Source organism: Zonotrichia albicollis, chromosome 22, assembly GCF_047830755.1.
Source record: "Zonotrichia albicollis isolate bZonAlb1 chromosome 22, bZonAlb1.hap1, whole genome shotgun sequence".
Classification (NCBI taxonomy): Eukaryota; Metazoa; Chordata; class Aves; order Passeriformes; family Passerellidae; genus Zonotrichia; species Zonotrichia albicollis.
The window spans coordinates 845,825-858,851 of NC_133840.1; the positions used below are offsets into that span (position 1 = coordinate 845,825).

Consider the following 13,027-nt stretch of genomic DNA (forward strand, 5'->3'; position numbering starts at 1 on the left):
GTGTGAGTGTTTTCTCTGTGTGGTTACCCAGAGGTGCTGCAGCAGTTTTCTGTTGTGTCCCCAAGGTTGGCTCAACCGCGGTGCAGGTGACGTCGGCGGAGCGCACGCGGGTGCTGGGCCAGACCGTGTTCCTCAACGACATCTACTACGCCTCTGAGATCGAGGAGATCTGCCTGGTGGATGAGAACCAGTTCACGCTGACCATTGCCAACCAGGGCACCCCGCTGACCTTCATGCACCAGGAGTGCGAGGCCATCGTCAGGTCCATCATCCACATCCGCACGCGCTGGGAGCTGTCGCAGCCCGACTCCATCCCCCAGCACACCAAGATCCGCCCCAAGGACGTGCCCGGGACGCTGCTCAACATCGCCCTGCTCAACCTGGGCAGCTCCGACCCCAGCCTGCGGTAACAGCTCTGCTCTGCTGCTCCTCTGCTCCTCAGGGGCTCCTCGGGCTGCTCCACTGCTGGAGAGCCCCTTGAGCAAAGCCACAGCTCCGTACAATGCAGGTCTCAGTAAATAAAGATTGAGTTCCTGTGAGTGAAGAAGGGCGCACACTGTCAGAGGAAGTGAAGGAAACTTAATTTCTCTTTATGAGAAGCAGTAGTTCTGCTTTGCACTCTGTGTTTATTGGTACATACCATTTCCATGGTGTTGAGCTTCGTGTTTAAGAGCATGGGAGCTGTACCCCTTCGAGCAGCTTGTGATTTGTGTCAGAACAGGCTCCCCCAGGCTTGGTGCTGAGCAGGGGCACCCCTGGGCTTTGGGCAGGCTCTCTCCCAGCAGCTTAGGTACACCTGGAGAGATTTAGAATTTCCTGGAACTCCATGGTGTTCTGGGAAACCCAACACAAAGCCCTTCAAACATACTCTGTAACCTTATCAGCAATTGTTCAGAGCAAGTGGAGGAGTCATTTCTTCTATTTCTCCAAGGAAGTTCTTTTTTGCTCCAAATTGTAGCCTGTCCAGGGGAAAACATTTGGGAATTTAGATGTAATTTCTATTATAGCAGTATTGAATTGATTTTGGAAATGTCAGTACTGTGATGTATAATATGTATATGTTCAGAAGTACAGGAAAGCTCTTACAAATCACATTGTTTGCTTTGTTACAGGTCTGCTGCCTATAATCTTCTATGTGCCTTAACCTGTACCTTTAATTTAAAGATTGAGGGCCAGTTACTGGAAACTTCAGGTCTGTGTATTCCTGCCAACAACACACTATTTATTGTATCTATCAGTAAGACTCTTGCAGCAAATGAGCCACACCTCACCTTGGAGTTCTTGGAGGAGTGTATTTCAGGATTCAGCAAATCCAGTAAGTAACTCCAGTGTGGTTAGTGCCAGCCATGAATTTGAAAAGATACTAATCTCTAAAAGGATTTTAGATCTTGTTTAGTCAACTGAGCTTCCTCCCTGGCTCTGTTGCTCTCTCCTTTCGCCATGCCTCTTTGAAGGCTCTCTGTTGGCCCAGTGTTCTTTGCTCAGCCGGGACAGTAATTGTTTCAGGCACTAAAACTGAAGGAGGAGTTATTTATGAGGGGGGCAGTGCTGGCCGTGTGTGATGAGCATTTTATTGCAGGCATTGAGCTGAAGCACCTGTGCCTGGAGTACATGACCCCCTGGCTGTCCAACCTGGTGCGCTTCTGCAAGCACAACGATGACGCCAAGCGCCAGCGCGTCACCGCCATCCTGGACAAGCTCATCACCATGACCATCAACGAGAAGCAGATGTACCCTTCCATTCAGGCCAAGATATGGGGCAGCCTGGGACAGGTACTGCTTCTGCATCCTCTGTAAACAAACACTGCACATCAGGTTTCTTCTTCCTGGTCAGCATTTTATAAAGAGTTAAAGTGGAAAATGAAATAAAATAGTGCTAAATTTAGTTTCTAGTTCTGAATCACTAGTAGTAAAACCTAATGGAATTCAGCTTTATGCTTCTAAAATTTACATGGGGCTTTTTGCCAGAAGGGTAATGTGTCCCTAACATGGATGGTTCAGTTTGTGACAGTTGTGCATCTTCAGCTGAAGAAATGAATTACTGCTATTCAAAGGGTCGTTCATGGTGCAAAAGTCAAGTTAATCTGACTCTTTTTCTCTGTCAGATAACAGATCTCCTGGATGTAGTATTGGACAGTTTCATCAAAACCAGTGCCACGGGGGGCTTGGGCTCCATCAAAGCTGAGGTGATGGCAGACACAGCTGTAGCACTGGCTTCTGGCAATGTCAAACTGGTGTCAAGCAAAGTGAGTTCTCTCTTTGCCTTCATTTCCTTTTAGAGAATTTCTAGTTATTTACTAATGTGACACTGAGATGCTTTCTGATAACTCAGGACAGGCAACAATGCAAAAGCCATGATAAAATAGATTCCAAGCAGTAGAGCGTTGATGGTTTTTATTGAAATTCTGAGCTGTGCTCCCTGTTTGAGTAGAACAGAACGGTTGCTCTCTTTTCAGGTGATTGGGAGGATGTGTAAAATCATTGACAAGACCTGTCTGTCCCCCACGCCCACGCTGGAGCAGCACCTGATGTGGGATGACATTGCCATTCTGGCTCGGTACATGCTCATGCTCTCCTTCAACAACTCCCTGGACGTGGCTGCACACCTGCCCTACCTCTTCCACGTGGTGACTCTGCTGGTGGCCACGGGGCCCCTTTCCCTCAGAGCTTCCACTCACGGGCTCGTCATCAACATCATTCACTCCCTTTGCACTTGTTCACAGCTCCACTTCAGTGGTGAGCTTTTTTGGATTTCAATGAAGCTGATTGCTCCTTAATTTGTTTAACAAATATTTGAGTTGTCTTTCTCTGCAAACTATTCTGAGAGTTTGGGTTGTAGTTCAGCATGAATACAAATCAGAATGAGGATATGATCAACAAGAAATGAGTATGGAATTAAAAGATATCCTACTCAGAGCAGGTGCATAATGTAAATTGTTTGTATAATGGGTTTTAGAAAAAGAGAAGAAAGTACCAGTGATTTTCTGGTAAGGCAAAGGAGAAAATGCATCTGTGCTAAAACTGGCTCATGTACATCTTGTGAAGGGTTGCATAACATGGTAACAAAAATACCAATTACATAAGGGAATTGTGAATTTACAGTATTAAAACAAGTATTTTATCTACTGCTGTATTTTAGCAGTCCTAAAATAATTGATATTGGCAATTTGGCACTTCTTAGCCCAGAAGCACAATGTGAAACCAGGCTGAATTTTGTGCAGAAGAAAAATTCAAAGTTTATGTGATCGTGTCTGGTTTTTTATAGTGTCTCATTCTGTCTGTAGGTATCAGCAGGGAGCGAGGGTGTGCACACACACACAGAGGTGTCTGTGTGTCTGTGCTCTCATGCATGGGGTGCTGAGCCTCCTGCTCACACAGTGGGTTTGAAGTACACTGAAATCAACTGAAAGATCAGAACTGTACAGATAGTCAGTGCCAGAGCAGGGCCATAATTTTCTTCTGCTTTAAGTGTATTTCTTCATGTGAGTGCCAGAGCCAAAAGCAGAGTCTGCTGCAGTTTGAACTTCCAGTTCTGTCAGTATTTCAGAGCAGGAACACTCTGGGTTTCCATTTTCTGAATCACAGTGAGGAGAACAGATAGAGCCACATCTCTACACAAGTTGCTCTGTAGAGTCTCTAGAATCCAGTCCTCGTGGCTGGTCTCAGCAGTCAGGGCAGGAGAGCAGAGCTGCTGTGCCTGACCCGGGGCAGTGGCCAAGGGAGCGCTGCTGGAATGGGCACAGGGACCTTGGCTGTGTCCCTGGCGGGAAATGTGCATTTGAATGTCCCTGGAGTCAATATAAAATGTGCAACTTTGTTCTACAGAGGAGACCAAGCAAGTTTTAAGGCTGAGCTTGACTGAGTTCTCCCTGCCCAAGTTTTATTTGCTGTTTGGGATCAGCAAAGTGAAGTCGGCGGCGGTGATCGCGTTCCGCTCCAGCTACCGCGACCGCTCCTTCTCGCCCGGCTCCTACGAGCGAGAGACCTTCGCCCTCACCTCGCTGGAGACGGTCACCGAGGCCCTGCTGGAGATCATGGAGGTGTGTGGGGACAGGGGGAGCCCTGAGGGACAGGGCCTGCTGGAGATCATGGAGGTGTGTGGGGACAGGGGGAGCCCTGAGGGACAGGGCCTGCTGGAGATGATGGAGGTGTGTGGGGACAGGGGGAAGCCCTGAGGGACAGGGGGAGCCCTGAGGGACAGGGCCTGCTGGAGATCACGGAGGTGTGTGGGGACAGGGGGAGCCCTGAGGGACAGGGGGGAGCCCTGAGGGACAGGCAGCAGGGGCAGGGGATGTGCCTCCTCCCTGCTGAAAGTTAACAGCTGATTTCTGAGAGCCAAACCTCTGCAGATTCCCAGTTGTACAAATACATTTTCTCCACGTTACATCTATTCAAACAATCTAATTCTCTTTAGGCTTGTATGAGGGATATTCCAACATGCAAGTGGCTGGACCAGTGGACTGAACTAGCTCAAAAGTAAGTCAGATTGCAAACCCTGAGCCCTCCGTGCCTGTGCAGTACACCCAGAGTTCTCATCTTTTTGTTATGTATGTTTTGTTGTATGTGTGTTGTTTAATGCAATGTGCTCTGTTTCTTCACAGGTTTGCATTCCAGTACAACCCCTCCCTGCAGCCAAGAGCACTGGTTGTCTTTGGCTGTATAAGTAAACGAGTGTCTCATGGACAAATAAAACAAATAATCCGAATTCTCAGCAAGGTATATGGGTCTGTCTCTTTTCCTTTGTGACTCATAAAGTAGCTATTTTTAGCTTTATTTTCCCATCAAATATAGAATCTGGCATAATTATAGGATAAATGTTTTTTCTAGCATATTCTTGTGTAGAACTGATTGGAAATACACTTTCTGTAGGTCAAGCTTCTGAATTTAAATGGATTTGGTGGCTTCTGAATTTAAATTGAATGAGTTCCATCACTGCTGTGATTTCTAGAGTATCGATAGGTCTCAGTATTGAGTTTAAAACTCCCGACACAGGTAGATCCAGCAGTCGGTATTTGAATAAATGAGAAATTTTCTGTTGAGGCATTTATCAGCATGCACATGATGCATAGCTTCCTTTTTCTTAAAGGAAGTGAATGACCTCATGTGTGGTAGGTAAATATAGTAAAGAGCTGATTTATATCAGAAAACTTTGAAGCAGGTGCCTGGCCTGACAATGATGTTCCATCATTCTAAAGCAGGTTGTGTTCCACAGCAGGTTAAAAATGTACTAAATATGTGTCCTTTAAGCATTTCATTAGAGTTTTATAGACACAAACTTTAATTGAATCGTGTCTAAATGATAAAAGAGCTTTTCTACAGCTCTTACAACCCCCTGCAGCCCGACTGTTAGGGTACATTGTGCAGTCATACATTTATTTCTGCTGTCTAAATCTCCATTTGGAAAACTTCTTGAGAGTTGGTTTAAAATGAACTCAGGCTTTGTAAGTAATTGAGAAAAACAGTTATTGTGCAGATCTTTGATCTTCTTTTTACAAAGCAAAATGTAATTATGGTTGTATTTTTAATTACTCTCTTTTTTCAAACAGGGACTTGAGAGCTGTTTAAAAGGCCCTGATAATTATAATAGCCAAGTTCTAATAGAAGCCACAGTTATAGCCCTCACCAAGCTGCAGCCTCTTCTTAACAAGGTAAATCACCGCCCTTTGGAATAAACAGAGAATGTATTTTGTTAATTGTGATTATGGGTGTGATCTCAGAAATACAAGTTAAATGGTGGGGTTTCTGAAGTTCCCACTTCACTGTGATTCATGCGTGGAAGGAGCACATATGGGAAGTGTGGCAGATTGTGGGACCAGTGCAAAGGCTTGAGAAATGCTGGGAATGTTCTGTTCTGTTCTGTTCCCGGAGCGGGGCCCTGGCAGTTGGGCAGAGGCTGTGCCCAGGCTGTGCCCAGGCTGTGCCCAGGCTGTGCCCGTTCCTCCCACAGGCTCCCGTGCAGCTTGGGCTGGGAGTGCTGCTGCCCTGCCCGCCACGTGTGGGGGCTGCTCCTGCAGCCAGCCTGGGTCACTGCCAGGCTCTGCCTCAGGGCACGCGGGGGCACTGCAGGGACAAGCAGCTCCTGGTGTGAGTGGAACCTGCTCTGCAAACAGCTCTGCTCAGGGCACCCGGCGTGTGCTCAGTGCCAGTAACTCCTGTGTGTGGCTCTGGTGTGAGGAGGAGGTGCCTGGCCGGTGCTGTGTGCAGAGCTGCCGTCCATGTTCAGATGCAGAACCAGACCCGTTTCTGCTCAGGCTGGTGCACGGCAGGGTGGGTCTGACACTGAGCAAGGAAGGGATGGGGGTGAGCAGGAATGGCTTGGGAGTTGCAAACAAGGCTTGAAATTCATTTCCTTTCTACTGTTCACCTGTGAAGTGCATTAACAGGTCCATGAGAGCATCTGTTCCCTTGGAATGGGTGTGGCTGAGGACAAAACCTGCTACAAGGGGGACAAACCCTGCCCGCCATCCTGGCTGTTCCTTCACCTGCAGGAACTGGCTCTAAGGGGCAGGGGTGGCTCTTTCTCTCCCTGCAGGACTCCCCTATGCACAAGGCTCTGTTCTGGGTGGCCATGGCCGTGCTGCAGCTGGATGAGGTGAACCTGTACTCGGCAGGGACAGCCCTGCTGGAGCAGAACCTGCACACCCTGGACAGCCTGCGCGTGTTCAACGACAAGGTGAGCCCACAGCCTGCGCTCCTGCAGCCCTCAGAGCTGCAGAAAAGGGGAAAACCAGCTTTGTCCTTGTGAACTAAACCTGAATTTGCATTAGAAATTGTTACACTCGGGTCATATCCACAGATAAAGGTGTGCAGAGAAGTTGTCATTACTTGGTTGGAAACTGGAACAGAAATGTCCAGATGTGATCTGTGAGGAAGTGTTTGATATTTTCCTGTAGCCTCTGAAAGAACTGTTCTGCCACTTAAACAAAAAACACAACAAACTTGACATGTCCTGAGTAACTTCAACTAAGGTGCTTTTGTATTTTGTTTTTGTGGGTCAGAGCCCAGAAGAAGTGTTCATGGAGATCAGGAGACCACTCGAATGGCACTGCAAACAGATGGATCATTTTGTTGGGCTAAATTTCAACTCCAACTTTAACTTTGCACTAGTGGGACATCTCCTGAAAGGTAAGAGTGCATAATGCTCTTTGTTTGAGATAGCTCTTACTTCAGGAATAAAAACAAGTCAAGAGATAAAGGGGCCACATTGGGTGATGGATTTTGAGTAACTTGGATTACAGAGTAGGTACAGAATTAAACACTCTTGGATTAAAAGACTTCACCAGTTTTACTTTATATGTCTCCTGTGAAGGTCTTTAGTGCTGCTGCTAAAAGTTCTGAACTGTCACAGAGTGCAGAGCTTCGTTTGCTGCAGTCTTTTACTTCTTCCTCCAAGACTATCTCTCCCTGTTTGTCTGTGCTCAGGCTCACTGGGATTTTTAGAAGACTGATTTGTGAGATAACAGATATAATGTATGCACAGACATTTGAAATTATGCAGTTTTGAGGGAGGGGTAAAAAGAATTAGTCTTAAATGTGCCATTTCTGGTAGCACTGTGCTCTCTTACCCTTGAGATGGAATGTCTGAGAACGTGCTGGAAAATATTTATAAATGCTTTCAAAATATTAGTGCTTCATAAATATGGATTCAGAAGTTAAATACAATCTTTTGTTTCTTAGGGTACAGGCATCCTTCCCCTACCACTGTAGCAAGAACAGTGAGGATTTTGCACACACTCCTTGCTCTGGTTAACAAACACAGGAACTGTGACAAGTTCGAGGTGAACACCCAGAGCGTGGCTTACCTGGCAGGTAATGAGCCAAACCTCCTTTCCAGTCTGAGCTGACTGAAAAGGACTGGTTATTGTGGGATTCCTTCAGCTTGCTAAAATTGTACAGCACAAAGAAAACTCGTAATTGGTGGACAGGAGTGTGGTCAGGGTGGGCACATTGGGAAGGCTTTTTGGGGGCTGAGGGCTTTGCCAGCACAGCACATCCTCTACAGCTTTGGCACTTCTTCAGGGAGGCTGGAGGTTTCTTGGTGTAAATAATCCAGTGTATGCCTGACAGCCTTCAAGTTTCCAGTGGTCTGGACATAGAAATTATGAGCATGTGAGGGCAAATTTGTAAATCTTGTCATTGTAACTGGATGGGAAACAGAATTCTTTTTAAATTATCTGGTTTTAATCTGTACATTCCCTAAGGTGTAGCTGCAGCTCAGTGGTGTTGGTGTAAAGGTACGCTGATGCCTGTAAGAAATGCAGAGGGCTGGAATATTGTTTCCCTGCTGACTGTTCTGCTGTGAAAGCTTGCCTTGCCTTGCCTTGCCTTGCCTTGTGTGTGTTCGCAGCCCTGCTGACGGTGTCGGAGGAGGTGCGGAGCCGCTGCAGCCTCAAGCACAGGAAGTCTCTCTTGCTGACAGACGTGTCAATGGAAAATGTTCCCATGGACACATTCCCCATCCATCACAGTGACACTAGCTACAGGTTGGTTGTCTCACTTTTAGAACAGTTACCTGCATTGCAAAGCCTGGTTCCTGTAGTGAGTGAGCTGAGCCCCACTGATAGCGCTGAGTCCTTGGGCTCTGGGGGCTCCTGGGCAATTTCCTCCTTACACTGGGGTCAGCAGTCACAGAAATTTGGATGTGCAATTCATGCAGATTTAGTTTTCAGAGCTTAACTGCTCTGGAGGCTGTTACGCCTTTTGCTAAAATCTTTCTACGAGACCTGATTTAATCTCATTTATATTTTAGAGGAACATTTTGTTTGTCCTTTTAAGAGCTCCAGGGCATGGAGCTGTCTGTCCCACTGGGAAACCTTGACACCTTGTTACAGCCTGTGTGCCGCCAGAGAGATCAGCCAGGAAATCAACTGCAAGTGCCAAGGAGAGCCTGTGTCCTCAGCAGGGAGCACTTCACTCATGATCTCTCTTTTTAGCGCTGAGATTGGAGTGGCTGATGACAAAATATATTTCATCTTACCCCATAGGCTGATTTGCTTGTGTTCTTTTCATGGCTTTATTTTTTATCCCTTCAGCATCACATTTGCATCAGATTATTTGTTTTCAGTAGCCCAGACATCTTTGCAAGCAAAGTAATTGCTATTTGTTATGTGTTTTGGGGGAATTAACCAGGTAGGAAAGATGGGTTTAAGAAAGGATAGTTTGGCTGCTTGAAAAAGCTCTGCCTAAATAGCATAGTTTTAAGATTTTCTTAATTGAATTTCTCTGCACTTTCAGGACACTAAAGGAACACCAGCCCTGGTCATCCCCCAAGGGGTCAGACAGACACCTGGCTGCCAGTTACCCAACAGTGGGACAGATCAGCCCTCGCACCCGGAAATCCATGAGCTTGGACATGGGGCAGCCTTCACAAGCCAACACTAAAAAGCTTCTAGGTTATTAACATAACTAATTTATTGATCTGTCTACAGAATACCCTGGGAAGCGTTACTGGAGAAAAAATGTTCTTGTATTAGTTCTGGCTTTAAGGGCGTATTCCTGATTGAGAGGAATAAATGCAGTTTCTGCAAAATGCAAATTTCAGGGCACTGGACAGTTAAAGAGGACTCAGTTCTTTTGGCCATGATGGGGGAAGCAAGAGCGATGCTCAAGATGTGCATGTTGGAGTGGAGAAAACAAGATATTCCATTTCCCGAAGGTGCCTAGTGCCAGTTTTGTGCTCCAGCCCTTTCCAGCAAACCCAGGAGGTGGATTTTTAGCTGCTCCATTGAGTGCTCTGGTTGGGGCTGGAGGAGATGGTCCCAGAACATGGTAGATGTGTGTAAACAATGTGATTTGTACTCATGGCTTCTCAGTGCATCATGTTTACAACAAACTCATGTATCAGAGGAACAAGCTGAGTTGCTTTGCAGAACTTGTGGAAGCCCTTTGGCATTACACAGGTGGAAGAACAGGGGCATTTCCTTCATTCCAGCCCTTTCCTGCTTCCTTTTCAGTAACCACGTCCTGGCATGTGTATTCCGTGTGGGGGCCAGGAGTCCATGGCATGCCCCCCTGACTAATTGCATGCTCCCTCCTGTGTATTGTGAAGCACTCTGGAAGCTGTGATGGAGAGCGGCATGGTGTGATCGTATTTTCTGTCCCATCCCTGAAAATGGTGAAAAGGTCCACAGATTCCTGTCAACACATGATAGATAGGGGAGTAGCTTGGTCAGAAAATCAGAAAAAGTTAGAGTATGGATTTAGGTTTAATGTTTTTAATTGCTTGATAAATTGTTTTTAGGTACAAGGAAAAGTTTTGACCATTTGATATCGGACACAAAGGCTCCTAAAAGGCAAGACATGGAATCTGGAATCACAACGCCTCCCAAAATGAGGAGAGTAGCCGAAAATGATTATGAAATGGGTGAGACACAGGACTAACATTTTAAGAACAATACTAATTGCAAACGCTTTGTATATCTATACAAAGGGCTATTTCTAAATTCAGTGTTTACTTACCAAGGTTACTCCAAGGTAAGGGAGAAGCACTTTTCTTAGCAATGGCTTCTGCAGGGTGCAGCCTTCATATCTTTGGCAGCTGCACTGGAGCTGCTCAGTTTACAGGTGCAGAATCAGGGGCAGCTCTAAAGGACTGCATATAAGCGTGCAATGAAATAAATAGCATTTGGCCTTCTATAAGTTAATAACCCCAGCTGCAAATTCCTGCAGGAGATGGAACGTGAGCTGATGCCTGGAATGCCTCTCTTCATCTTCTCCCCCATCTGCTTCCTGTGCCCTCACCCCCAATTGCAATGCAAGACCAGGGTTCTTCTCTTGTATCTGCCTGACCCTAAATTTGGTACTTACACCCCTGGGCCTGTATTTCACTGAAGAGGAAATTGGGGTTTTTGTTTGCCATCTGATAACACATCCCATGTACGGTGCAGTGCTGCTGCCCTCCAGCGCAGTCGTTGCTTTGACCTTTGTGACGGGGCCGGCGAGCTCTGAGGTTTGCACATGACGGACTCCGGTGTGCAGAACCTGATTCTGTCTTGCTTTGGGTTTCTTTTGCTCTGGATGAATTGCTCTTTTTTATCTGGCAGAAACCCAGAGAATATCACCACAGCAGCACCCACACCTCCGGAAAGTTTCTGTTTCCGAGTCAAACGTCCTCCTGGATGAAGAAGTTCTGACTGACCCAAAAACTCAAGCTCTGCTGCTTACAGTTCTTGTAAGCTTTCTTCTGTGTGTTGTCTGCTATTTTCTGATGTCCTTTTAACTCCCAGCAAAACAAACATGTTCCTTGGAGTTTTTCCTGGCTAGTTTATGACAAACTATTTTGTATAACAAAAGGTTATTAATACATTATAGTTTAAAAGAAATGAGCATTATTGGAATCCCAGGATGATCTAGTTTAAAAGTCATTAACTAGTCAGAGGTGCAGACTGGTAGCACTTTCTTCAGCTGTACCACTGCAGTTCCCACTCCAGCTACGCTCAGTTGTGCAAAACACTGATGAGATATATTTATTGGCAAAAAACGAATTGTTGCCAACTGGTCCTGTTGTTTCTCAACAGAGACATAAATCAATCTTTTCTAGCACTGCTTTCTGGTAGTCAGAAATGTTGAGCCCTTTCAGCAAAGGCTGTAACACCCAGGGCACTAACAGCTCCTTCCCTGGCAGGCCACGCTGGTGAAATACACCACGGACGAGTTCGACCAGCGCATCCTCTACGAGTATCTAGCAGAGGCCAGCGTTGTCTTCCCAAAGGTCTTTCCTGTTGTGTGAGTACCTGAAGTTGTGGTTACAATAACTCCTCTTTTACAATGGCTTTTCTTTAGAGCTCTCTGGTCCAGGAGCACTAGCTCTACGAGGCACTAACTCACATGGAGGTTACAGGCTGCAGTCTCTCCATGCTGGTTGATTTGAATTTGTGCCCCGGGTGTTTCAAATCTGATTTAAAGCCTAGTGCAGGTGCTCTTTGGGTGTTTCTTTAGACACCTGTTGTAGTTTTGCTGGAGTGAATATGTGTAAAGGAAACCCAGCTGTCAGAGCAGGTGTTCACAAACCGACCTGAGCACATCATTAGAGTCCTCATGGAACAGAGTTGGGAATTGTGTTCTGAAATCACTGCTGGGGCAAAAATCCCACCTGAAGTGCTGGTTGCTAAAGTCAGTTGGGAACTGCAGGTTTATTTTATTTAATGACCAAAAACTAAGCCACTTTTCCTTTCCTCAGGCATAATTTATTGGATTCCAAGATCAATACCCTTTTATCGCTGTGCCAGGACCCAAACTTGTTGAATCCAATTCATGGGATTGTGCAGAGTGTTGTGTACCATGAGGAGTCTCCACCCCAATACCAAACATCCTATCTACAGAGTAAATATTTTTCCTGTTTTTTAAAAAAGTGCTGTACTGGGAGCACTCTCTGTTCTCTGCCAGGTGGGAGCTGGGCTTTCATGGTGGTGTTCCATTTGTTGTTGCAGGTTTTGGATTTAATGGGCTGTGGAGGTTTGCTGGCCCCTTCTCCAAGGTAAGAGCTCTGTGGGGTCTGGGCTGTTTGACCTTTCTGGGCACGTTGGCTGCAGCAAAGATGCTCATAAGGAGCATCATCCTCATATGAGTGAGGAGAGAGCATCAGGGCACCTCCAGGGCTACAACCAGCACTGGGCCTGCAGCAGGTGCTGTGATAGATAAGTTACCAAAGTGGGGTAAAAGCAGCCAGGTGTGTGAGTGCAGCTTTTCCTGCTCCCAGGGTCAGTTCATTACATTTATCTGGCAGGGTAGGGGTTAATTTAGTAAGAGTGATGATTCCAGGAGGCTAAATTTTGTGTTGGAGCAGAACCAGTGGAGCACTGCCCGTGTGTCCAGCCATCCCAAGGGAGGTGGCCCAGGTGTGGGGCTGGGGCAGGGGCTCTGCAGCCCCTTTTCCTGCCCTGGGCTCCCACACACTGAGGTCACACTGACACCTGGTCTGCAGTGTGGACAGTTAGATTGGTCTGGACAAGGCCACAAATTGAGTTTTTACTGGTACATCAAATGCTCTTGAAAATCTGCAGGCAAAACAGAGGGACTTGAGAGTGAG

At 46.5% G+C, this 13,027-nt stretch overlaps 1 protein-coding gene across 5 annotated transcripts in view; it reads left to right on the forward strand.

Moving 5' to 3' along the window:
- NF1 (neurofibromin 1) overlaps window positions 1-13,027 on the forward strand; it is a 70,899-nt gene that overhangs the window by 53,280 nt on the left and 4,592 nt on the right. For all 5 annotated transcript variants that reach the window (XM_074556936.1, XM_074556932.1, XM_074556933.1 and 2 more), the window contains 19 exons: window positions 66-406; window positions 1,113-1,315; window positions 1,580-1,773; window positions 2,106-2,246; window positions 2,457-2,736; window positions 3,826-4,040; window positions 4,415-4,476; window positions 4,602-4,716; window positions 5,547-5,648; window positions 6,533-6,673; window positions 6,999-7,125; window positions 7,678-7,809; window positions 8,348-8,483; window positions 9,235-9,392; window positions 10,241-10,363; window positions 11,043-11,170; window positions 11,624-11,724; window positions 12,179-12,321; window positions 12,429-12,475. In XM_074556936.1, the coding sequence (XP_074413037.1) occupies window positions 66-406; window positions 1,113-1,315; window positions 1,580-1,773; window positions 2,106-2,246; window positions 2,457-2,736; window positions 3,826-4,040; window positions 4,415-4,476; window positions 4,602-4,716; window positions 5,547-5,648; window positions 6,533-6,673; window positions 6,999-7,125; window positions 7,678-7,809; window positions 8,348-8,483; window positions 9,235-9,392; window positions 10,241-10,363; window positions 11,043-11,170; window positions 11,624-11,724; window positions 12,179-12,321; window positions 12,429-12,475 (2,889 nt within the window). The remainder of the gene's footprint in view (window positions 1-65; window positions 407-1,112; window positions 1,316-1,579; window positions 1,774-2,105; window positions 2,247-2,456; window positions 2,737-3,825; window positions 4,041-4,414; window positions 4,477-4,601; window positions 4,717-5,546; window positions 5,649-6,532; window positions 6,674-6,998; window positions 7,126-7,677; window positions 7,810-8,347; window positions 8,484-9,234; window positions 9,393-10,240; window positions 10,364-11,042; window positions 11,171-11,623; window positions 11,725-12,178; window positions 12,322-12,428; window positions 12,476-13,027) is intronic.